General features: G+C 45.0%; 1 protein-coding gene across 3 annotated transcripts in view; it reads left to right on the forward strand.

Moving 5' to 3' along the window:
• The window catches only part of LOC147615145 (Galactose oxidase/kelch repeat superfamily protein), a 50574-nt gene that overhangs the window by 14801 nt on the left and 10254 nt on the right, over positions 1-25519 (forward strand). For all 3 annotated transcript variants that reach the window (XM_086779141.1, XM_086779143.1, XM_086779142.1), the window contains 6 exons: positions 20622-20710; positions 22162-22245; positions 22358-22504; positions 22617-22766; positions 22991-23509; positions 23613-23672. In XM_086779141.1, coding sequence (XP_086635267.1) covers positions 20622-20710; positions 22162-22245; positions 22358-22504; positions 22617-22766; positions 22991-23509; positions 23613-23672 — 1049 coding nt within the window. The remainder of the gene's footprint in view (positions 1-20621; positions 20711-22161; positions 22246-22357; positions 22505-22616; positions 22767-22990; positions 23510-23612; positions 23673-25519) is intronic.

Raw genomic sequence — 25519 nt, forward strand, 5'->3', positions numbered from 1 at the left:
AATATTATCCTTAAAAGAATCAAAGGAAGCATGCAATTTACCAAGAAGTTCATGGATAGGATTGTTGATTCTGCTCCTGTACTCCTGCAGCTTGATACGGGTGAACTCTCCAATCTTCTCAAACATCGTCGAAACTCTCCCATACCTCCTCTGGATCTCCGTCCACATCTGATGAGCATTACTCCAAGTAGAGATAAACTATGCATGTATATACGGAGTCATGCAATGGATGATGATAAGACGGGCCTGAGCATCCAATATTCTTCTCAAAGCAAGGTCCACCAAGTGGGGTGTGGAGATGGACATCCACACACCGGCTCCTTTTAGCATTAATTGAGTGTAGAAAGACCAAGTATGATAGTTGGTTGCTGTAAGCTTCATTGAGTCACCGACTTGGGGAGGATTGTAGGATGGTATATGGGTAGGGGTTGGAGCAAGACCTGGATGAGAGAAACTCAGAGAAGAAAGACTGGGAAGAGGAACCACCTGGGGAGCGGGAGCAAGGGATCCAGAAGTGGAGAAGGAGCAGCAGTAGAGAAATCTCCTGAAGCCATGTCCTTCGACAAGAAAACTTCTCTGAAGCAAGAGGGCTGTAAAAAAACAGCAAATTGCCTCCTCTCAAGCTGTGCACAACAAGAGGAGAGAAAGAAGAAAGGAAGGGAGGGTGGGAAAAGAGAAATAGAGAAAGCAAATCTCTCTCAAGAACCCTGTCCTCAGCACCTAGAAGACAGCTTCAGCCTCCAACAGCAAAAATGCAGCAGTCCCAAAGTACAGATGCAGAAAATGCAGCAAAGTTGATGAAGCCTTTGCTCCAATCAGAAAAACGCAGCGATTTCTTGCCTGTAGATCAGCGTTTGGCTCTGATACCATGAAAGAAAGAGCAAACACAGGTTGTAGGCCCAAAGCACAAACTGTAGAAGGCTGGGAACATTTGATAATTTTTGAAAATGAGCACGAGGGAAGCCCGTAGGTGCTTACAAGCATAAGAGATTGTTGCTACAGCCAATGATTTCCAGCAGATATGCAACAATGAGATGAAAAATGAGGGGAAGGGTCACGGGTGTGCTCCCTTATCTATCCCTCATATGAGCTGGTCGGCCAGTTGTAGCAGGCTGACAACTGTCATGTAGCATAAATATGCTATAAAAAGCCTAAAAAAGGGTAGAAAAAACCTAAATAATATTTGCTAAATATGCCAATGCAGGGCCTCATAAAAATGACCAGTACAAGCATGAAAAGGTACATGTAGACCCTCTGGAGATGATATATATTCCAACAAATGTAACACGGAAATCTTAACTATCGTGAATTAAACATGCCAGAGAAAAGAGTGAATAGAACAGCTCTCGTGAATTAAACATGCCAGAGAAAAGAGTGAATAGAACAGCTCTGCCAGAAGATGGGCTGCCCCCCCCCCCCCCCCCCCCCCCCCCCCCCCCCCCTCCTCGTTATGGCTAGATTACCAAACCAAAAAGGAGTCTTCTTCAGGTACAACCTTGCGGGTGCCTAGGGATTCTCAACTGGCCTCTCTCTCTCTCTTCGCGTTTCTGTATGAGCTTCTTCTTCCTGCACCTAACCCTAATGTGCAGGTTTCTGTGTGTGAGTGTGAGTCCAACACCAACAATTGGTATCAGAGCTCTGGAGATTCTCAGCCTTTTGGAAATTCAGTCTCTGCAGTTTCCTGTGAATTTCCGTTGAATAGATCCGTCGCCTGTGGAATTCCGTCGCCGGAACCAGTCCGTCGGTCGCCTGTTTCCGTCCAGAACTTCTGCTCCATCTGCTGTTTCCACCCGGCTCAGCCATGGCCACCGCCCAGAACTGGCGGCACTAGTGTGGAGAGGTCCGCCGCCGCCCGGCCCAGCCTCCCGCCGCTCAGCTCCTCACAGGCGCTCGCCACCCAGTCCTCCCTCCAGACTCAGCGGCGTTAGTGTGCAGGTGTCCACCGCCGCTCAGCTCACAAGCGCTCGCCACCTAGTCCTCCCTCCAGACTCGGCGATGTTAGTGCGCAGGTGTCCGCCGTCGCTTCCTCGCCCACTGGCTGTGCCACCTGGTTGCGGCCTCTGTCACCGACTGTCCTCACAGGGATTTGCTGCGGCAGCTCTACACACCCTCGTCTCCAGCTCCGTCATTGCATTCTGCTCCCAACGGCGTGCACCTCAGCTAGGAGTACAGTTTCGTACATGCCCTGCACCCTGATGACTGTACCTCCTCGCTGACACCCTCGTGCTGTCTTCTCTCATTCCGCAAGCCTGCAACTCCTCCTTCGAGGCTAGCACTGCATGGCATAGTTCCCCGGCATGTGGGCTGCAAGTACTTTGAATTCAAAAAATAAAATAATAAAATAATAAAATTTGTAGCCATTTCAGGGTAGGTTCAGTAACTTTTAGGGGTCTGCCAAAATTTCCCTTTGCCAGGAAAATTGAAAAATTGCAGGTGGTACAAGGTTCGGATAATTTGGGAGATTTCTCGATTTGATGACAAATTAAAGAAATTGAACATGCTGCTTTGCTTAGATTTTGGGGGTTTTTCAAATTGAGGTCGAAATCAGCAAATTAAGCCTTCCTTGGTTGCAGAAATTTGGGGCTTTTGTCAAAATTGGCCAATTAACTGCACATTGAAGCAATTGCAGTGCATAAAAATTGGGGCTTTTCAAATTGGAGCATGTAATTAGACATTAGAGCTGTGATTTGTCGCATATGTATACACATTGTGTGTAATTGAACAATTTGGTGCAGGTTTACACTTGCTTCAGGTTGCAGGCAAAAAATTTGCACAGGACATTTGGTTGCCTGGCAGTGCACATTGGTGCTTGGTTTGCGTGCAGGTATATTTTGTTGACATGGCTCAAAATGCTACAGATGTATTTGGTGTGCTCACCCAGGAGGACGAGTTGGATGGATCTAACCACTTCCTCTGGAGTTTCATGATCCGTAATTTGTTGGTAGCCAAAGGGCTTTGGGGCATCGTGTGTGGTGATGACACACACCCATTTACCATACAGCCAGCAACGCCTCAAAGGGGAGGTGCTCAAAGAGCTCCTGAGGTAGAACCTACTCCCACACAAGAGCAGAAGAGATGGGACTCTAGGGATGCACAGGCCATGTCCTTGATAGTCCTTTAAGTGAAAAGGACTATTATTCCACACATTCGTTCTTGCAAGACATCGAAGCTTGCATGGGACACATTGGAAGCAATGTATCAGGTACGCAACGAGGCAAGAGTTGCCTACTTGAAGAGATCTTCTTTCTATGGATAAGGGCGACTCCATGGTAGATCATCTCACCAAAGTGAAAGATTTGTAGGAATAATTGCTCAACATTGATGAGGTTATCCCAGACAGACAGCTGGTCACCAACACTCTTCATTCTTTATCACCTTCCTACTTGGGCTTTCACACCTCTCTCAACCTCTCTATGAGAGGAGGTGGTGATCCCGTCACTTTTGAAGAGCTGGCGGGTTTACTCTTGCAGGAAGAGCAAACAAGAGCAAACTTATCTAGCAACCGTGGTGGAGACAAGGCATTTACAGCCAAGGATAAGGGTAAAGCAAAGAGCTTTAGGCATGGGGGACAACAGTCTAGTAAGGTTGGTCATGGATAGCCCTCTTCTGGTGGTGAAAAGTTTGACAAAGGGGATGCAAACAAGCCTAAAAATAAGGGCAAATGTCACTACTCCCATAAGCCTGGACGCTACATCAATGAATGTAGAAAGCGGATTGCAAAAGAGAAAAGGAAAGAAGCAGGCAATGTAGTAGCAGACTCTTCTGATGACAAAGCACAACAATTAGCTAATGTAATTCAGGAAGAGTACACTTTTTTGGTCACATGCACTAGTGACACACCAAGTGCTTCAGACAATGATATGTCTTGCATAATGCATTGCATCTGACAAACAAGATGTATCATGGTATTTTGATAGTGGTGCTTCGAGCCACATCACTTCATGCAAAGATGTATTTCAGCACTTGGTTTATGCTTCAAATGCCCGCACTGTATCATGTGCAGATCATACCACATATCCAGTAAAGGGAATTGGCAATGTCATACTTATTGCAGCCAATGGTGCCAATATATGTATGAAAAATGTATTGTATGTTCTAGGGATAAAGAAAAATCTGCTTTCCGTCTCAGCCATAAACGATGAAGGTTTAAAGGTTGAATTTGAAGATGGGAAGTGTTTGGTAAAAGACCCATCAAAGGGTTATGAAATAGTCACTTCTGGAACACGATACAAAGGCTTGTATAACCTGGACAGCTATGACAAGCGTACTTATGATGCAAATACAGTGGCTGCCCACACTCCTGCTATGCATGATGTAGAGCTATGGCATGCTCGTTTTGGGCATGTAAATTTTCGGAGTTTGATGCTCTTGTAGAAGCATCATATGGTTGATAATATGCCGCCTCTTGAGTCTCCAACAAGACATGTATGTGAGGGGTGTATTTTGGGAAAGATGCAATGTAAACCATCCCCAAAGATGGAGCTGTTAGAGCTGAAAGTAAATTACAGCTCATACATAGTGATGTATGTGGTCCAATGCGGACACCATCCATAGAGGGGCATCTTTACTTCGTCACATTCATTACATTAGGTTTGCTTGGGTTTACCCCTTGAAAGCGAAAACAGAGGTGTTTACATACTTTCGACACTTTGTAGCAATGGCTGAAAATATGTGTGGATGTAAAGTCCAAACACTCTGCTCAGATAGAGGTGGAGAATACATGTCAAATGCATTCAAGGATTATATGCTTCAAAAGGGCATCAAACACCAATGTACTGTGCCTTATACACTGCAGCAGAATGGTGGGGGGGGGGTGGTGGTGGAGGGACGGGTGGTGTGCAGGTAAGAGTGAAAGAGAGGTAGGCATGGTCAGCTTCAAAAGGGGGTGGCAGAATGGAGAAGTCGGGGATAAGGTGTGCCAAAGCCGGAGATCCCATAAGGTAGTCCACCTCAAGTGAAATGCCCAAGTGATCCTGTTTTACTTATGTTATTTGTGTATTATTTTTTTACTCATTTGACATGTGAACTGGGTCGGGCAAATTCATTGGGTGGCTATTTAAGCACCTTGGCCCCTTATTGTAAACTTACGTAATAACTAATTCAGTGCTGCGTTGGTTGTACGAAAGCTCTCTCTCTCTATCTCCTAGCGTTTTCTCTCTCTTTCGCTCCCTACCTGCGTTTTCCATCTGCCAACGTCTACTCTCTCTGCTCTCTCTCATTGCTTCCGCGCGTGCGTCTTTGACATGGTATCAGAGCCTGGCGTCTTTTGATCGCGAGAGAGCATCTGGGTGTGAAGTTGTGCAGCAGAAGGAGATCGCTGTCTGCCAGCGTCAAGCCAGACTGAGCCAGTGCCAGTGTTTCTTTTATTACGCTATCTGTAAAAACGTTTTTTTAATAAACGCTAGTCTAAAGTCTTGAGACTTCAGCGTTATTAAAAATTGACTCTTTACTGGCAGCGTTTCATAAAAACGCTGCTGCTCTCTGTGCTTGGCAGACTTTGGAGCGGGCAGACCGGGTCGACTGAGAAGAGGTGGACGGAGTTTTCGAGATGGGACTCCCGTGTTCGAGCAAGGACGACAAACTGAATGGCGACAATTATGCGCATTGGAACTTGATCATGAGGCTATGGTTTAGCAGAAAAGGCTTATGGGACATTGTTGATGGCTCGGAGGAACGTCCCCGGAGGGATAGCAATCGGTTCACACGTCTTCATGAGGAGGAGTTTCTCAAATCTCTTGTGGATTGGGATGCTCACAATGCGAAGGCAATGTCGGCGATTGCAGAATCTCTCACCAAGGAAATTTCCCCTGCCATTCAGACTTTGAAGACTGCCAAGGAAATGTGGTCAAAGCTTGCAGGAATGTTTGATCGAGACTCAACAATGCGAGCAGTAACCCTTCTCGGCAAGTTGTTTTCCATCAAGTTTGAAGCCGGGACCTCTATGCAGTCATTTCTAATGAAGGCAAAGGTTATCCATGATCAGTTATCGGCTATGAATAGTGCGTTAACTAGTACCCAGTTAGCTGCCTTGGTTCTTACGAAGTTGCCTGAGGAGTACGAGATGGTCTCGAGGGCATTACGCTTGCAAGTCACGAAGGAAAAGCTGGAATTTGATGATCTTAGCTCTTTTCTCATTGAGGAGGAAGCGGTGCTCATTTCCCAAGGCAAGATTCGAGTTCCGAAGAATTTGGAATCGGCACATGCTGCATCGGAATCCAATAAGAAGTCTAGGAGCCGTTGTTATAAGTGCGGAAAGCGAGGGCATTTGGCTCGGGATTGCAAATCCCATGCTAAAGGTCAAGGCTCGACGAATGACAAAGGCAAAGGCAAAGCTGACGAGGATGACAGTGACAGTGATTCTACCAGAGATGCTACGGCGTCTGCCGGTGTGGCGAGGACTACACTGGCACATGCTCCAGCATTCTAGCTTGGTGGATGGATGCTACCACGTGCTTCAGCCAGAGAGAGGCATGTGAGTGGCAGAGAGGGGCAGTCTGTGCTCCCGTTTTGATGACTTGGACCCGTGTGTCGGAGTTCAATTTCTGGGTGTTTGGATCCGTGTGTCGGAATTCAAAGCACTAGGCATCTGGCAAGGAACCAACATGGCGTATAACCGACTATGGATGTGCTGCAGACATTCATTGTTGTTTTCGGGATTATGGATAGGGTGTGTACCAAAGTTCATTATCTTGTGGAGTTTTTGGACGTGATGTGTTCACTGTTCATGAATGGGGATTCTTGGATGTAGTGTGGCTTACAGTTCAATGTTCTTTGAGGCAGTTGGTGCTCAGGATGGCATTTTTGGTGGTGACAAGCTGGTGGTTGCAAATCCGAGGTGTACCTAGTGGTTGGCCACTGCTGGGGTGTCCATGGTAGCTTCTTCATCGACTTGGTATTCCTACTTATGTTCACTATGAGCTGCAGAGAGGGTGTTAAAGTTTTGTGCACCTCAAGTGAAATGCCCAAGTGATCCTGTTTTACTTATGTTATTTGTGTATTATTTTTTTACTCATTTGACATGTGAACTGGGTCGGGCAAATTCATTGGGTGGCTATTTAAGCACCCTAGCCCCTTATTGTAAACTTACGTAATAACTAATTCAGTGCTGCGTTGGTCGTACGAAAGCTCTCTCTCTCTTTTTTTTTTTCGTGAAATGGTGTTTTATATTATATGTAAAATGTACATCAGCCACATGGCTCACACAGAACCTATGGCCCCAAACAAAACCCCCACAAAAGATCCTCTAAAGGATCATGACCATGCAAACCTGTACACTAATAAGAAAGCCTCCTAGCCAAATAAGCATCCCAGATAAAAGGATCAAAGATGAGCCAGCCGAGCCGCCGTAGACCATAACGAAATAACATCTGCATCCAGTAGCTGAGCTGAGAGAAGAGAAGAAAACTGCCAAAGCAGCAAACCGCGGATACGTAGAATGTGCCCATGTATTCCAGACAAGGAATCAAAAATGAACCCATTCCGTGTAGTCCAAATATGCCAAAGTCCTGTCCATCGAAGGAAATGGAATATCACAAGGTGGCTGTCTGAAGTAATGACTTGAGGACAAATCCCAAATATCCACTGATGAGCCGAAACAGTAGACCTCTCTACTGCCTCCCAAACGCGAGAGACAAAAGACCAAATCTGACGGGCCACTGGACAACTCATGAACAGATGCATAACTGTTTCAGTGCATGTTGTGCAGAAGAAGCAAGAGGCCAGTGTAATTTTACGACGGCTCAGCTGATCCCGTGTAGGTAACCCTCCCACCAACATCCTCCAAATGAAAACCTTACCTTGGTAAGGGAGCTTAGACTGCCAACCACGCATAAGAGTTTTCTGCCACCATGATTTAGACTTGTGCAATCCCCACACCTTATTGGCCTTGGCTGAAACCCAATCTTTCTCTGATACAAGCTTATGATAGACCTGGTTAGCTGAGAGTGATATCAAGTCACCAGATTTACATAGCGCCCAATCAAGCCAAGGCTGATCTGCAGATGGCCGAGGCAATGGAGTAAAAGGCTCAATTGCATGCATGATGTCAACCCATAGTGGCTGAAATGTCCGAGGAACCCTAAAGTGCTGCCGAATACGACGAAATGAATATGGCCTGTCACGACCAGGTATCACAGTATCTCGGATTCTAACCAAGCCTAGCCTGACCATGCGGTTGAGTCGTATGCGTGAAGCATCTCTGTCTGGCCAAACAATGACACGCAACTCCACAAATGTTTCAAACTACAAAGAGTTCAAAAGTAGTCTTTCATGACCAGGATCCCACCGAGCCAGCAGTAGAACTTCATGCCAAGAAAGAAGAATATGTGATAAAATGTGTGATGAGCGAATACAGACAGGATGAGCCGCATTCACAATGTCCCACCATGAAGCCTGCACACGTGTCCGCCCATGTGACAATCCCTCCAACTCAATCAAGTCACGAGCCATGAATACCCAAGGCTGCTCTTGCAAACACATATCCTGAAAAAGCGCCCACCTACGCGCCACCATATGCAAGTGGACATCCAGTAAAGCAGCCCCACCCATTCTTTTGGGCGTCGTAATGTGATTCCAGGCTATTCATGTTTGACCCATAATATTTCCTTGCCTCTTCCACAGGATAAACCGAATGGGAGCAACCAAACGGATGAGAGATTTGTGCGTCCAAGGTAGCAAAGGCAAAAAATAGGAAATCATGCTAAGCATAATAACCTGAGCTACCTTAACCCTCACATGCATAGGCCACCCTTGAGCTTTCCAATACACAAATTTATCTGAGATCCGAGCAGAAATCCAAGCAAGAAGCGCTTGGGGGTCCACATCCACACCCACCGGATATCCAAGATGACGAACAATGTCTCCTGTATGCACCACACGGCCTTGCCACCCTAATGCCTCAAGATCAAATTCCGTGCATACAATGAGGGCTGATTTTGATGAATTTATTTTCAGCCCAGAAGCCAATGCAAAATTATTCCAAGCTTCCATTGCTCGATCTATATTGCCTTTTTCGGCCCTGAGAAACATAAAAGTGTCATCCGCAAGGGCTTGAGCAACCAATTGCTTGCCATGAGGGAGATGCAAACCAACCACTTCACCATGCGATGCCATAGCATCTAGGCGAGATAACATAGGATGAGTGGCAATGGCAAAGAAAAGAGGGCTAAGAGGACAGCCCTGCCGGAGAGAACGGGTGAGAGAAATACCATCCGAAAGTCCTCCATTGAGCATAATCCGCGTGATAGAGCCAGAGCCAAGTAAATGCACCAAATTAGCCATTTTGGGACCAAAGCCCATGGCTGTCATTAACTGAGAAAGGAAAGACCAGCTGACATGATCAAAAGCTTTTTCAAGATCCAGCTGCACCATCACAATCTCTTGCTTCTTTGCCTTGGCATAATCCACTCCAATTTGAACATTAAGAATATTATGCAAAATATTCCTGCCATGCACAAATCCATATTGATATGGATGAACAAGAGTAGGAAGCACCTTCTGCAAGCGATTGGCAAAAATCTTTGTAAAGATTTTATACATAATACCCATAAGTGAGAGCGGGCGCCATTGAGCCAAAGAAGTAGGCGAAGGGACTTTGGGCAACAAACGAAGTATGCCCAACTTCCAATCGGCAGGCATATATCCCTCATCCCAAACCCTTTGACAAATAAGCGTCAAAGGCTCTGCAAGCTGATCAGCATATTTTCGGAAAAACTCATTTGTCAAACCATCCCAACCAAGGCTCTTTCCCATGGGAAGTTTGGAGAGAACAGCTTCCACTTCCCCTTGAGAAACAGGAGCATCAAGCTGAACCGCCACATCAGGGTTAACTTGATATCGTACTTCAGCAAACAATGAGTCCCTTGCAGCCAGGACAGCCGGTGAGACATCCTCTCGAGGGGCAAGCAAATCTTCATAAAACCTGATGCAATGCTGAATAACCTCAGAAGGTTGAGTAACAAGGTTGCCTTTGGCATCCATCAGCCTAACAATATTCTCACGCATATGTTTTTGATGCAACTTATCATAGAAGCGATGAGATTGACAGCTAGCATCCCGCAAAGCATCAAGACGTGCAAGTAGTTTAAAGCGAACATATTGTGCTTCCTGCACCCTAGATAGCTCCTTTTTCAGCCATTCTATGGCATCCACAACTTCTGCATCCATAGAGTCAGTAAACATGAACGCCTGCAAGCCCTTTAAAAGCGACTCAAGGAGGGCTACATGCTGTTTTTGTATAGAGGCATTAGCAAGACCATAATGCCGTGCCAATTTCCGAGTGTTGGTAAGGAACACTGGCCAAGCATGATAATCAGCCATGGACACTCTTGTGGAGAAATGTCGTATCAACTGACGCATATAAACATCAAAAACTTCATGCTCCAAAAAAGTGTGATTTAAGCGCATAGGCAAGCGTCCCAACAAGCCTTTATATGCATCCACAGGATGATAGACCATTTCAAACACAAGCGGCCAATGATCTGACAAAACCTGTTGCTGATCAACCATCATAGTAAGAACCTCTGGCAAAAAGAGATCTTGATGTAAAATATACATCCTATCCAGTCTAGCATAAGTGCCCCGAAACTGTTGTGAGGCATAAGTGTAACCCCTTTCATCTGAATGCAACCAAGACCACATGTCTTGTTTTAGCGACCTTGCTGCAAAAGCTTCCCACGCCTTTCTCTCCGGGCCATCCATTACAGAATGAGGCGACGTGGCTTGCTCCCTGGAGACACACATATTAAAGTCCCCCATCACAAAGCCAGGATGAGAGATTGAAAGGGCACACAAGTCATTCCATAGCAAACGGCGTGCACGAGCATTATTTGGAGCATACACCCCTAACAACCATAAAGGCGTATCATCCCAAACAATCTGTATCACTAGAAATCTTCCATGAACATCTTGAATCACAAGAGAAGGTTGAAACTGCGAACGAACAGCAAACATAACACCTGACTGCGAAGCAGGATGTCCGCTGTAGAAAACATGAAACCCCTTATATACATAGGCTTTGCCAGCCAACTTATGCTGCTTATGTTCAACTGCACACAAAACATCCCAACCATGACAAAAAGTTGTACGCCAAAGCCTGAACTGCTTTTGGCGCGAAGAAATACCCTTTACATTCCATTGTACAATTTTCATAAGCCTTCCCAGAAAAGGAATCAACAAGGCCGTGTACTAGGCCCAGGACAATCTGCCAAATCACGAACCTTTTGAAGCATTGCATTTTTAGACATGGTATTTGTGATCTCAGACTGCCCTTGGAGTTCCCGAGCACGTGTCAAAGGGTAATGACCATCCCATGGCGAGATGACCTCACCCTTCGAACCAAACACAAGAGGCAATTGTTGTTGTGCTTCTTTTGTTAGGCGACTTCTAATAGGATAGCGTTCTACTCTATCCACCCCAAGAGGCCCTGTACCCTGAGAAAGTTGGCCTCCCGGCCTCTCAATCCTGGTCTGTTGCTGGGCACCTGAACCCAAAGGGCGACGAGCATATGTATGTAAGGGCCCCTGATGAGTACGCAAAGGCCCCCACCAAACAGCATCTGAGAAACCCCCCCGCGGGGCAACAAATCGTGTCTTTTTACCACGTACTTCCACCCATGGCTGCTCAACCTCATTCTGAACATCCACATGTACATCCATGTGTTGGGCATCATGTGAAGGAGCATCATGCTCATCTTCCACGGGCAACTGCCCATCAAAGATATCCTTTGTAGCAGCAACTTGTTCTTTCTTAGGACATTCGGAGACAAAGTGGCCCATCTCACCACATTTGAAACAGTGGCCAGCAAATGTATCCCACCTCAATTCATACATTAAAGGTTGCAGCCCAGCCATATTGACACGCAAATGTGTCGGCCGAGGTCTCCCAGTATTCCACAACATGCATAGACGATTTCGGTTTCTAGATGTCATTCGAGGCACCACCAAGACATCACCGATACCTCGCATGAGACTTGGTAAAACACGCCAAAACATTGGTGGGAATTGTTTCACTTCAACCCAAACTGGGCAAGCCTGGCGCAACATATCTTGGTACTCTGCCATAGGCTTCCACGGAACCACATGAACCAACTGCCCATCCAAAAAAAGTGGCACCTGCTCCAAGACTGCCCTACGGGCTTCCGAAGTGCGAAAAAGTATTTCATAAAAGCCTCTCGGACCATCAAGGCTTGTCTGCTGGTGGCATCAGGGAATCTAATGATGAGGGGTCGCTCTCGTGTCATATCCTTTCCTGCCCTCCATGTGTCTACAAAGGGGGGGGCGATCCCGTCCACTCCTAGCATCTGGCGAAGTGTCATGGCATCCTCCTTTGGGGAAGCCCCCGCCTGTAGCCCCCGTACTCGCACATGGAGGGCCCTATCCTTCCTGCGTTTCTCCTCCTCGAGAGTCTTTTGTATGATGCGCTGCGGGGGTTTGTGCTTCTTCACCACCTCCACCCAATCTTTCTTAGTGGTCTGCAGTTCTTCCCGCAGCTTATCACTCGCAGCTTTCAATTGCTCCAAGTCAGTCCTGAAACCCTCCTGAATATTCAGTTCCCCTTCCTCCACTGTATGGTCCTTGACCGTAGCCTTTAGGGCTTCCATTTCTGCCCGGAGTTCCCCTATCATTGGGGCAGCTTCTGGCATTCCTGTTTGTTGCAGCTGGGTCTCTTTCAACATCTGAATCACCTCTTTCTGGTGGTTCACTTGGGCTGTCAGTTCTTCAATCCTGTTGTTTTTTCCCTGTATCTCCTTGCGGAGGCCTTCCAACTGTTTTTCATGTTGGTTCAGAACCCTGTCCAGCACCTTCTTTTGTTTGCCCAGTAATTTCTTGGTGTTGTCCTCCACTGTCTTGATGTATGCCTCCAGCTCCTGTAGGTTCATTGTGCTATTTCCCCCTAGTTGCTGCCTTGGGGGCGTGAGCAAGGGCGGGTGGGAAAAGCAGCAACCAGGGCCACCAGCGCGCAGCGCGAACAGAGGAGGGGGGGGGGGCCTGCGCAGCTTCATGCCATGAGAGAGAAAGAAAGAAAGAAAGAAAGATTTTATTAACGTCTTCCAAAAGACCGAACTCGGCCTATGAGACAAATCGGTGTACCTATATGGGGTATCCTCTGTCATCCCAACAAAATGAAAAAGTATTGAACTAAAAAGCTGAATCTGGGTGTGCAATAAGTACAATGAGTGGTGGAGGGGATGGAGCTCTACTACTAGGAGAATGCAAAGCTATATGCATGGAGTATACAATCATGATATGCAACCTAGCTAGCTCGTGTACCATACTGGGGGTATAAAATGGTATCATCAATGAAGGGGGTGTCCACAGCTCCCTAAAGAACATGCCTGGGTGTGCTCTGAAGCAAGCCAGTCGCTTCGCACCCTCTCTGTGAAACTGAGCTCTGATCTCTGTCATCTCTCTCTGGTATAGGCGTGGTGTCCGAAAGCCAGGTGTCCTTTGTCTTGTGCGGGCTCTGAGTGTCTCTCCTCTCTGGAGAGTAATTCCCTGCCGTGTAGGGGCTGGGAGTGGGATGGATCTCTGAAAAAATGTAGTAATCTGTGTCTGTCGTCCCCCCTCTGGAGCTGTCTGAGCCTGTAATGATGTCTCTCTATGGCACTGTATGTCTAGAATGAATCTCCCCAGTATGCGTTGGTCTGCTGCCTCAAAGATCTGGCATAGGGAATGTGGCTCTCTGAATAAAATGGGATATCTCTCTCTGATGGCTGTATATGCTTTGCATCTGCATACATAATCCTCGTCACTCCCCACCTCATCTCTGCACAATTTGCATACCCTCTCCTCATGTGGTGCATCCCTGTCATACTGGAATGGTGGTAGATGATCCATGTCTAGGCCATGCTGTGAGAACCAATGTGTGACCTGTGCATACCATGATCCTCTGTCTCCTGCCTCAGCCAACTGTCTAGATGCCTCAAAAGCTCTGTGTGACAATCTGTCCTGTGGCATCTCTCTGAATCTGTCTAGTAGGCATATAGTCTGAAATATGGCCTCTACCATCATAGGAGGCGCAGCAAACTCTGCTCGGATAATGTCATGAGGTACTGACGGTTTGCTGCGTATCATGCGTGCCATCATGAGGGCTTGTGGTCTCTCTATCTGTGTCCACCAATGGGTAGCAAGGCCTGGCGCCCATACCGCTACTCCATACATCAATGCCGGTGTGACTAATGTGTCAAATAGCCACCCCTTCGTCCGGGGCTCCTGAAAATGCGCTTGGTGGCACTGTCTCTCTAGCATAGCCAATGTTGCATATCCCCGTGTCAATCTAGCTCTGGCTGCTGAACCCATGGTGAAGCGTGTGGCTGCTGCAGAGAAGGTAACCCCTAGGTACACGTATGATGTCACCACCTCCACCTGGCATCCTGCGAGAGTGAATGTCAGCTGACTCTTGCCCTGTCTCGATGTATGAAAGACCATAACCTTGGTTTTCCCAAGGTTCACAGTAAGACCCCTCTGTGTGCAGAAATCATCGAGTGCATGTAGATGCTGCTGTAGACCACCTGGAGACTCAGACACTAATACAATATCATCAGCATAAAGCATAATATGTACTGAGGTACCTGCTAAATCAACTCCATCTCCGCCTCCCCGTGTAATGAAGTCAGCCACCTCATCAATGTATAACCCAAATAGCGTGGGGGAAAGTGGGCATCCTTGCTTCACACCAATGGTGCTAGCAATAGTCTCGGACATACCTCCTGGACATCTGACTCACCCAAAAACCTGCTCATATAATGCATAGATGCCCCATGTCATATCTGCTGGTATGCCAAGAGACTGCAGGCGCTGAAAGAGCCTCTCTCGTGGTACTGTGTCAAATGCCTTGCAGAAATCCACAAAGCAGCAATAGAGCTTTCTCTTCCTCACTCTGGCCTGATCAATGATACATCTCAAAGTGAATACATGGTCAGTGGTAGAGAAAGCTCTCCTGAAGCCTGCCTGCCCTGATGAGCGTAAACCTGCTCGCTCAGTATATAAGCTAAGCTCTTGCTCCAACACTGCACCATAGAGTTTGGCCAGCACGTGGCCAACCATAACCGTCCTGTAGTTGCTCGGATCGAGCATATCCCCTGTTTTGTGAATCGGCACAATGGTGTGCATCGTCCACTCCGCAGGCAAACCCTCTGCTAGTGCCCTGTTAAATAGGTGTGCAAGAAAAGGAGCCAAAGAATCTACTGTATATATGAGATGCTCACCCTGCAGGCCCATATGGTCGGCGGCCCGTCCATGCTGTAGGCGGCGGATAGCTTCCTGTACCATAGAGTGGGTAAAGAAGCTAGCTGTGGTAGGTCGAGAGTCCTGTGGCTGAGGTATAGGTGGCTACTGTGGGGCGTGGTATAGGCCCTCTGCATATGTGTGCCATGTCTGTGGGTCTGCAATAGGTGTCGGTGTCCGGGCCTCTCTGAAGTGCCGCCATGAGACAGGGCTATCTCTACTCATGAAGAAATGAAAGATCTCTAGCTCCTGTATCTCTGGGAAGGCCCGCCTTTTGCGGCGAGTAAGTCTCCTCATCTCTCTCCTCGACTCCTGCTCTGTGATGGCTCCCAAGGCTCTCTGTATGCGGAGCCGTGAGTATAGGGCTCTGCACTCGTCATCATGCCATCTATTCTGGGGCAGAGTCCCAGATCTCGCAGGCTCTCCTGAGTGGACACGATGTGGGAAGCTCTGTAATGCAGCCGTGTGTAGGAGTGATGCCAGCTGGGCTGTAATGGTATCCATAGGTGCCAGGGGATCCATGAGTAGGAGCCCATCCTCTACTCTGCCAGTGTATATGTCTGCCATGTCATGTGTGAAGTAGATGGTAGTGTGTGGCGTCGGTATGTGGGAGAGAGAGAAATGGTTTGCACGACTCAAAGATGATGATTCATTGATATGTTGCTTCAGTCGAGTACAAAGCTTTTTGTAGGCTTAGAGCCTTTTCTTTTGACTCAATCAAACTCACTAGCAAGTGACACATGGCAGAGCCATTGACATCACCACTTATGTCACACACACATAATACCTCAGCTTGAGAGGTTGTTCACACACACACACACACAAAAACTTACGAACGTATGAGGGCTGCTTCACACACATGGAGCTTCGATTCCCAACACGGTTCCCTCATCATGGATAGCTTGGAGTTTCTCCGACTTCGGGAACAAGTCTCCACAAACCAGATGCTTATTTTAAAGGCGTGAAAAACACAATGGATCCAGTTGGATGGCTAGAATAGAAAGTTATTGGAGTGTTAGCTGGCAGAGATTTAGAGAGAGATTTGAGCATGAGATGCCACGTTGACAACCATAGAGCTCGTGGACAAAGGCATAAAGGAGGTTGATTCATGAAGGGTTGAAACTCAACATAAGGGAATTTCTGAAGATGCCGAAGAGCTTTGACGACTGGAAGTGGCTCAGAAGGCAATCTCCTCGAGTATGTAGTGTAGACCTGTGGAGTATCTTGAGGTGTTGATGTCGATCGTTGTTTGCAGACTATTTAGTTCAACAGGAGGACATCTTGGAGTTCTATGAAAAACTGGGTGACCACCTATATTGTTAAGTTTGCCTCTTTTTTTGCAAGGACTTCCCCAAGAGTTACCAAAGTAAAGTGAGGTGAAGTACGATTAAAATTTATAGGGATGCAATTCACTTTGCACAAGATTTATGATGAGACTACGGCAATCAGTGAGAAGGACAACGTTGGTTTTCTAGATTGCAAAGTGGATGGAAAAAGAACGTTTGAGTAGCTATAGTCGGGAGACTTAGCGGGTAGGTCTTGCCTTCTAAGCAATCAAAGCAAAGATCCCTTGGTAAAAGACCTCGAGTCCATTGTGCAGAGCAGAGTTCATGAGGTTTGTTTGAGAGGGTCATGTTTTAAATGTCGACCAAGTCATTTTTCTTTTGCATGTGCTTTAAGCAAGAAACTTGGTGGTGGTAAAAGCGGTGACTAGCGTACACGTGTATTTGATTCCACTATTGGGCACTGATGACGTTAGTGGGGATGTCGTAATATCTAATCCATACTATGCATGATGGAGTTGATGGTTTATTGTCTTGTGGATGACTACCATGAGGTTATAAATTGCACTTTCTTATAAGGTGAATTTGGGCATGTTCCTGGATTCATATATATATATATATATATATATATATATATATATATATATATATATAGATTTTGTCTAACTTTGCTTCAAAGTTTCCATATTCTGGGAGCATCCAATGACTATTGGTACATAGTGAAACGGCATAAGGTGTAACTCAAGGTTCTTCGCCCCTCTTTGAGGATTCAAGATTATGAAGAGAGCAATCTTTTCTTATTTTACGCCTTGATGGTATAAATATTTTGCTAGGCAAGCTTGGTGGTGGTGGAAGTGGTGCATACATATATTTGATTTAGTTTGGCTCTGCTCTACAGACACCATTTTGCGGTGGGGTTAAGTGACCATCGATACTTAGTGAACTTGGCACGAGGCATAACTCAATGTTGGCAAAGAAAGATTTCTGGTTTCTCTTTGAGGATTTAGAATTATAAAGAGAGCTTTCTTTTTTTATATTACGTCTTGATAGTATTGTTGAGATTCGGAGTCATATGTGTATGTGTCCACCAGTGTGTGAATAACCCTTGTATGTGTTTGTGTGTGTATATGTGTGTGAACCACCTCTTAAGAGTGTGGAAATGTTCAAGTGTGCTTATATGCATGTGAACTGCCTCTTAGGCTTAGGTATTTTGTGTGTACTTTACATAAGCAATGATGTCATGTACTTGGATATTATTTGGTCAAAGATAAGGCCTTCTAGCCTATAAAAGCATGTACTTGATACAATGTTGATCATTAATGAAAATAGAGTATTAGTGGTGTGAGTTTGTTTAATCTCTTCATCATTCTCTCTCTCATCATTCATGGCAATCGTCCATCCCCCCATAGGTTCCATAGTCACCTGCAGCTTCAACACCTACAAGTATAAGTATATATTATTAGGTAAAGAGTTGTTCTCGAAGGAGCCTCAAATGTATGTATTGACCAAGTACATTAGGTGATGTCACGTGCATGACTGTGGACATGGATAACCTCATCATTAGTCCCGGATTCGGCAGCATTAGGTATATTTTATTAGGTAAAGAGTTGTTCTCGAAGAGCCTCAATGTATATATTGACCAAGTACATTAGGTGATGTCATGTGCATAGCTGTGGACATGGATAACCTCATCATTAGTCCTGGATTCGGTAGCATTTTAGGGGAGATTTAGGGATAGATTTACAGCCAATTTTGCAGCCCAATAGGCTTATGAAGTGCCCAAAACATGCACCCATATACGATGACTTTTTGAACGAAGTTTTATGAGCTGAAAAGGCAAAACCGATTGGATTACGAATTTTCCTCTTCTCCCCATAAATAGCCAAGCTCTCATTTGTACATATCATCTAATTCCCCTTTGGGATCAAGTCTTAGGCAATCAGTAGAAGGTCTAAAGTCAACCTTTTGGTCAGGCCAAAGGCCTCAAAAGTTGTACAGACATCATCATCTTTTTGTACCATATAATACATTGAACACATAGCTCATCTCTCTCTCTCTCTCTCTCTCTCTCTCTCTCTCTCTCTCTCTGCCTAATCATCAGAGCATTTGAGCCAGCCCTGTTAGCTGTCCTAGGAAGGTGCATAGAAATCACAGCAAAATACAGCAAAGGTAGCATTATGAGGTGGTCTACAGTAGCCAAAGCCAGAAGAAAGCATTCTCTTTAGTGTGTGCTCAAAGAAGGACACGAGTTAACTCTCAGATCGGTTCCCGAGGCAAAGCAACAAGCATTATCATTCTCGGTAGGAGACCATAGCTGTGTTAAGGGAAAGGGATTGCAGGCATTGGGACAAAGTGGAATAGATGCATAGTTCTTCAACCAAACTTGGAGTGGAATCTGAGAAGTGGCAAGGTGTTTAGGCAATCAAAGTCATGAGAATTCTAGAATATCAAGATGCAGATGACTTTGTACATTTTGCTGGTGTAATAAGAGATGCTACACTTTGCTAAGGGAAGTTTTTGGCTCAGCTCTAGATAGAGCTAAGTTTTATACAAATCAAAAGTGTTCACCTAGGACGTGCCAAGTTGGTCAAATGGTGTATTTCAGAATCCCGAAGGATTGAGAGGTTCTGAAAACATGAAGAGTTTTTAAACTTTGTCGGTGGTTTAGTGGGTCTTGTAGCATAAATAATGAGGTGGCCTACATATTGGATTTTCCATGAAGAATGAGGATTCATCTTGTCTTTCATGTTAGTAGACTGAAAGAGATGTTGGTGCTGAATATAGTCTTGTTTTCGAAGGTTGGTTGGAGGATTGGACTTGGTATGTTCCGCGACCAAGAATTCTGGACTATTGCAAGAGAGCACTAAGGAGCAAGAATGTTTTAGAGATGCTAATCAAATGGAAATATTGCTCTGATGATGTTAGTTCTTGGAAGATTGTTTTGGACTACTGCAAGAGAGCACTAAGCAGCAAGAATGTTTTAGAGATGCTAATCAAATGGAAAGATTTCTCCGATGATGTTGGTTCCTGGAAGATTGTAGATTCCCTTAGGAGACACTTCCTTGACATTCTTTCCGGTAACTTCTTTTTCGGTTGAAGAGGGGGTCTAGTTTAAAGGAGGGAGTATGTTATGGCCTCAAAGTTTATAATGTGTCTTGCCTGTTATTTGAGCCAGCTTATATTTAGGGAAGCCTTGGACAAGGGTGCTATGGGTATTAAGTGACATACGGACACGCATGGCACGGGTTAGCGTGAAAGGACTTATTTATAAAGTGCTTTCCTGCTAGTTATTGGCTCATAAGTGTATTTCTCATAGGGAGGATTGCCTGGGGATCAAAGACCCAAGCAAGGCCTTTTTTTTTCCAAGAAAAAGATCCTTCAATTAGTTAAATAAAAAACAGCCACAAAGGGTTAAGTAGAACCACGACGGGCTAGATACAAACTCGCCTCATATAAGGGCGGGAAACAAATGATCAAAGGGGAAGAGATGCTTCTCTTTCGGCTGGGTGCTCTGTGAGGAGAAGGTTCTCGAAATGCCCATGCATGTGTATAAATCTTTGGCTTCCTCCTCTACATTGTCACTGTCCTTAAGCCCCATGATCCGCACATGAAGTTCCCTTGTCTTTCTTCTTTGTTCCTCCTCAATGGTTAGGTTGATAATCTTCGAGGTAGATGTGCTTTCGGCCTCCTTGTTCTTACCTTTCTTGACCACTTCTATCCATTTCTCCGCTTTATCTACTTGCTTTTGCGTCTTCGTGAGCACCTCCACCCACGAGGAGGTCTCCCGAGCTTTCTTTTCTTCTCCCTTTTGAAGTGTTCTCACTTGGGCCTTGATGGTGTTCAGCTCCTCCATCATGGACACCAGGTTTAGGTGAAGAGCATGGTTGTGGTGTTGGTCTAGCCTCTAGCTTGGGGGGCTCCAGGCGAAGCTGTGCTTGGGAGGTGAGTCACCGGTGTGTGAGTTTGTCTTGTAGGAGTTGCTTAGGAGTAAGGGGCTGTTTCAATGTGGTAGCTTTGGTTACCTGGTGTTTTATTTTGGCAAAACTTTGTGATTTTCTAGTGTGATCATTTGCTGTGTTAAACTTATTTTTAAAATGTTGTACCTCTCCTACAGGATGCTTGGAGACCATCATGCTTGATGTTGCAAGGATGACTTGGAGTGTCATTGCACATTCAAATGTCGACTCTCCTTCTGTTTCGCAGGTTACTTGGATGTATTTAATGGACTGAGGACTCTCTTTAGAAATTTTTGGAGTTTTCTATTTGCTTCATGAAACATAAAAGTGGTAACAAGAAAAATTTCTGCATTTATTGTTGTATATTAGACAACAACAAGAGAGGGAATTTGGTGCTTTTAAGAGATCACAATAGCTCATAATTATCCACACCTAGAAAGGTTTTAATCCTTGCAATCTCTCAAAGGCGGCAATCGCACCCAAAACATTCATTCTTTCATACGGACATTGTGCTTGGAAGGAATCACATTGTATTTTAAAAAGATTTGAATTTACGATGATAGAGTATTTAGACTTTAGTCTAGACCAAGAAAGCCAAATGGCGGTCAAGGTTGAATCTTAGATTCTTACTGTGAATTTACAATGATAGAGTATTTAGACTTTAGTCTAGACCAAGAAAGCCAAATGGCGGTCAAGGTTGAATCTTAGATTCTTACTGTTAAGAGAGTGTAGAATCACAAGGAAAAAGGCCGAAAGCCTAGTCTACAGCTGCCTCACTGTGCTCTCTATATGTTTCACAAGTCGGTATGGAGCAAGGACTGATTTCTCCTTTCGTAGGTTGTGGGGAAGTTCCAATGTTTAGAGAATGTGAAACCTTTCTGCTTAGTCCAGCTAGTGGGTAAGTCGAACTGTATATTCACATCATTTATAGCCTTGGTGATAGGAAAAGGACTAGAATTTTGAAATGGAAGTTTTGGACATTTCTTCCCAATTTTGTCAATCTTTGTTTTGTGATCGTGAGGTACACCTAATTACCCACATTGTATCTCACATTCCTTCATTGTTGGTTTGCCTGGCGCTTGGAAGTGGCCTATGTCTCATTAATCCTCTGTCTGTCTAGTATGGGTTGCTGAAGACATTAACGGATGACCAAAGGTTGCCTTATATAGAGTCTTTTTAATGGATAAAGATAAAGGATCATTCAAAATGGGATGTATGTATGGCAAAAACTCTTCCGAATTCGACTTTTTCTCATGGGCATAATATTTCTGCACAACGAAAGCTAGCTGATTATGAACTTAGACCGAAATATCTCAAAAACTTAAATCAAAGCTCTTCAAAATTGTCATGTGATCCATTGGACACAATGATCTTCAGGTTTACGAGTAGCTAACAAAGAGTTTGGCTGTACTCCCTGCTGTCATGTTATGCTTTGCAAGGGATTATCATCACAATCTTGCTTAGACGGCTAGAGATTGGAGATGCCATACCGTTCTGCTATAGCACCTGCTGCCACCACATTTTCCTCAAACCATTCCCATTGAAGTTGTAGGTAGCCTTGTAGATGGTTGCTGCAAGCTAAGAGTGGAGTTTGAAAATTTTGTGTATAAGCTCTCTTCTTGAAAGAATGTATTGTAATTTGCTTTAAGTAGCCATAGTTTTGAACGGCAAAATGATTTTGATAAAATGTTTTTGCAGGGGTTCAGCATGGTCATCGCACAAAGAAAAGAAAGAGCTTTCCTTGTTGCGTTTGGCGGGAAAAGACCAGGCTCAGCCAATGAGGTTTGCAACGAGACCCTCACTAGTAAAATTCAGAGTCTGTTGCCTGCATTAGTTTATAAGTTTATGTTTGATCATCTTCATGATGCAATGTGTTTTTTTTTCAATATATAAGGTAGAAGTGCTTCATATCTCAGCACAAGACCGTGTACACTCAAAGAGTCCTAGTTCAAGTGAAGGGGTGGTTGTCAAAGGGCCAAATTTGGCAGCAAGGAAAACAGATCAGTTTAAGACTGCAGTTCCCGTATCTAAAGATAATCTGGTAAGTGATGGCTATGGTCCCTTGTGGTGCAACAATGTTAGCAGACAGATCTTCTTTTGGAGTTTCATCTGGAAGGCACAAGCATAAATTAGTATAACCTACTTTTGTTCAGATCACTGATGATTCAGGTGCAATGCCATTACGAGAGAGGTTTCACCAAGTACGGAGGGATCTCCCAGTGGATGAAGAGAGAAAACAAGCCACAAGAGAAGCTCAGGGAAAGGCTTACCTTCTGGACAAACTACCTGGAAATCAGAAAGAGGTATGATATTGCACGAGCAAGTTATTGGAGAGCATTTCAGAGCATTCTTGGCAAGGTTTGTAGGGTTGGATGATTAGGCTAGTGCAAAGCAGAAAATTGATCTATTATTAGGGTCTCTTTCTTCTCAAGGTTTCGAATCATGATTTCTCATCTCATACTAGTTCTTTAGAACTTGCTATGCTCCAGAAGCTAAGATTTACGGAGTTTTCTTTTATTTTGTGCAGGATAGTGACACAAGAAGAGATGCAGAAGCACTGTTACCTTCTGTCAATGAAAAGCTGCAGTTAAGTTCTATTAAACAGGCATCTGACTCGAACCAAAGCAGTTATGAAATGTGGAAGGCATCACAGGAGGCGGCAAAACGAGATGTCAGTATTTACATCGAGCAGGCTGATACTTCTGAGGGCAAGCTATCCTCTCTCACAGAGCTTAAGATTGGGTATGAGAAGAAGCTTGCAGCAGCACTCAGAAAGAATGCAGCCCTTGAAGTGCAGCTAAAAGTTACTGGCACTAGCAGGGATGAGGCTGAGAGGAACCTTGCTACAGTTATCAAAAGCAGGGAAAAGGCTGAGAAGAGGTTGGCAGTTGCTCTTAAAGAGAATGAAGACTTGAAAGAGAAGCTGGTGGTAGCTGAATTAGCTCAAGAAGAATCAATCAACTTGACCAATATTGTGCACGCAGAGAACCTCAGGCTGGATCATGATCTTGCATTTCTGAAGGCGGTCTTAGAAGATACACAAAAGGTTAACATATGCTGTTTCATCTCCTTGCTTTCTGTTATATATCTCACTGCTAGTTGAAAGCTTTGCCACGAATGTGCTTGATCTTTGCTATCTTGTAAAGCAGGAACTTCAAACGACAAGAGGGGTTCTATCAGGGGAACGATCCAGGGCTTTTCAACTTCAGGTATGTATTGGTGTCCAGTAACTTCTCTAAGTTTGATACTAGGTGTAGATTCCATGTTTAAGTTGCAACATGACACATTGGTGAACATCAAATCAAAGTAGGCTTTAATATGTCATCCATTGCTAAAAGACCACTGGTATGGACTGGTATGGCAACCAATCATTCCAGACATATACATACTCGAAATATATACATACTTGAATGTGTCAGGTCATTGCTGAGAGACCACTGGTATGGACTGGTATGGCAACTAATCATTCCAGACATTTACATACACACATAAGAAAGTGTGTGTGTGTGTGTGTGTGTGTATTGTTGCCGTGCCTGCCTGTGCGTGTGTGCACACACTGCTGTGCGGGTGCACATGTTTAGAGAGACGACCTATCTGTATATTTATATGTATGTATTTTTAGTGTACTATATCTACAAGCTAGCTGTGTGGCTCATGTAGACATCTGATACACATTTAGTGATGCCCTCCTCTGCTGGATGTATTTAGAGCCACAAGCAAATCGACAGACATCAGAAGCAAACCAATTAGGTTTGCAGCTGTTGACTTACTGCTCAAGTGTATGTTTGAAAGCTTCAAACCAACCCAAAGTTGGAGAGTTAATCCAGGGAAGGCATCAAAACGGTGGGCTTAACGTCAATCCATCACCATAGTAGTATGACTGGCATTCAATACCACGAGAGTTCCGTGCTATGCCTAACAGACTCACTACTAGAAAGAAAATTGAGCCAGCTCCCACCCAACCTGCTTTATACAGCTAGTTAGCATATCCCCTTTACTAACTGCAGGATGATATAACCCTATCTTTCATCCAGTCTCTGGTCTTAACCCTAAATAGGGCTAAGCTAAGGGCATAACTCATCGTGGGGTAAATGTTGAAATAGCTAGCCATGCACAGTAGTCACCTGGAATGTGTGTGGTAGGAGGAGCACCCAGCCATAGCCAGAGGATGAGCTTCAACGAGCTCAGATACATGGTGAGATCAACAGTGTTGATCCAGGAGCACCATCTCTATTAATGGCCGCACTAGGAAACACGGTAAGATTCTACCAGTTTGCAGCCACACCTATTGGTCCCCAGCCTTATTGGGACCACTAGAGGTAACCAGGAGGGCGGGCGCCTACACTAGAGGTACCCGCTTTTCCCTCCAAGCAATTGACTCTGATACCAAGCAATGCACACTGGTTCGTGTATACACAAATACTACGACATGGAAGATTTAGAAGAGACCCATGAAAGTGTAGCGAGGGATCATTTTGCTATAGAGGATGGGGATCAACGCATTAAGTTTTCACAAACTCTATGCCCTTAGCTCAGGCATGGATAGGGCCTCTCTTTGGATCGTTGTTCGCTGGGGGTTGCAGGGCAGATTCATGTTTCAGTCTAGAAATATTTTAATATGTTTTAATTTCTACATGTGTTACCATGACCTTCTCGTCCTGGTACCTGGCCTCCTGTTAATGTTGTGGAAGCAACTGTTGTAACGCGCGGAAGCTTTGGGAGTCTTCTTTCAGCCCTAAACACCACTGGAAACATGCTGATGCAAAAACGCAGACAGAAGGGAGAGTAGAGAGAGAGAGATATGGCTGGAATTTCAGTATATTTCTGTTGGTACAAAAAGGTACCTACATCTACAGCCCTTGGCTGCCTTCTTGAAAAGGTGAACATCACCAAAACATTCCTATATTAGGGACCCAACTCAAAGGAGTTGAATGAGTTCATCAATGAGCACGTATGCCTTTTATAGGCCTTCTTGAACACTTGGAATGATGGCCGACTACTGGTCGGCCAGCCGACTGTGCATTAAATGTTTTAGCGCTGTCCGACTGTGCATTAA

The sequence above is a fragment of the Cibotium barometz genome, chromosome 40 (assembly GCF_041138505.1).
Source record: "Cibotium barometz isolate CiBa-2024 chromosome 40, ASM4113850v1, whole genome shotgun sequence".
Classification (NCBI taxonomy): Eukaryota; Viridiplantae; Streptophyta; class Polypodiopsida; order Cyatheales; family Cibotiaceae; genus Cibotium; species Cibotium barometz.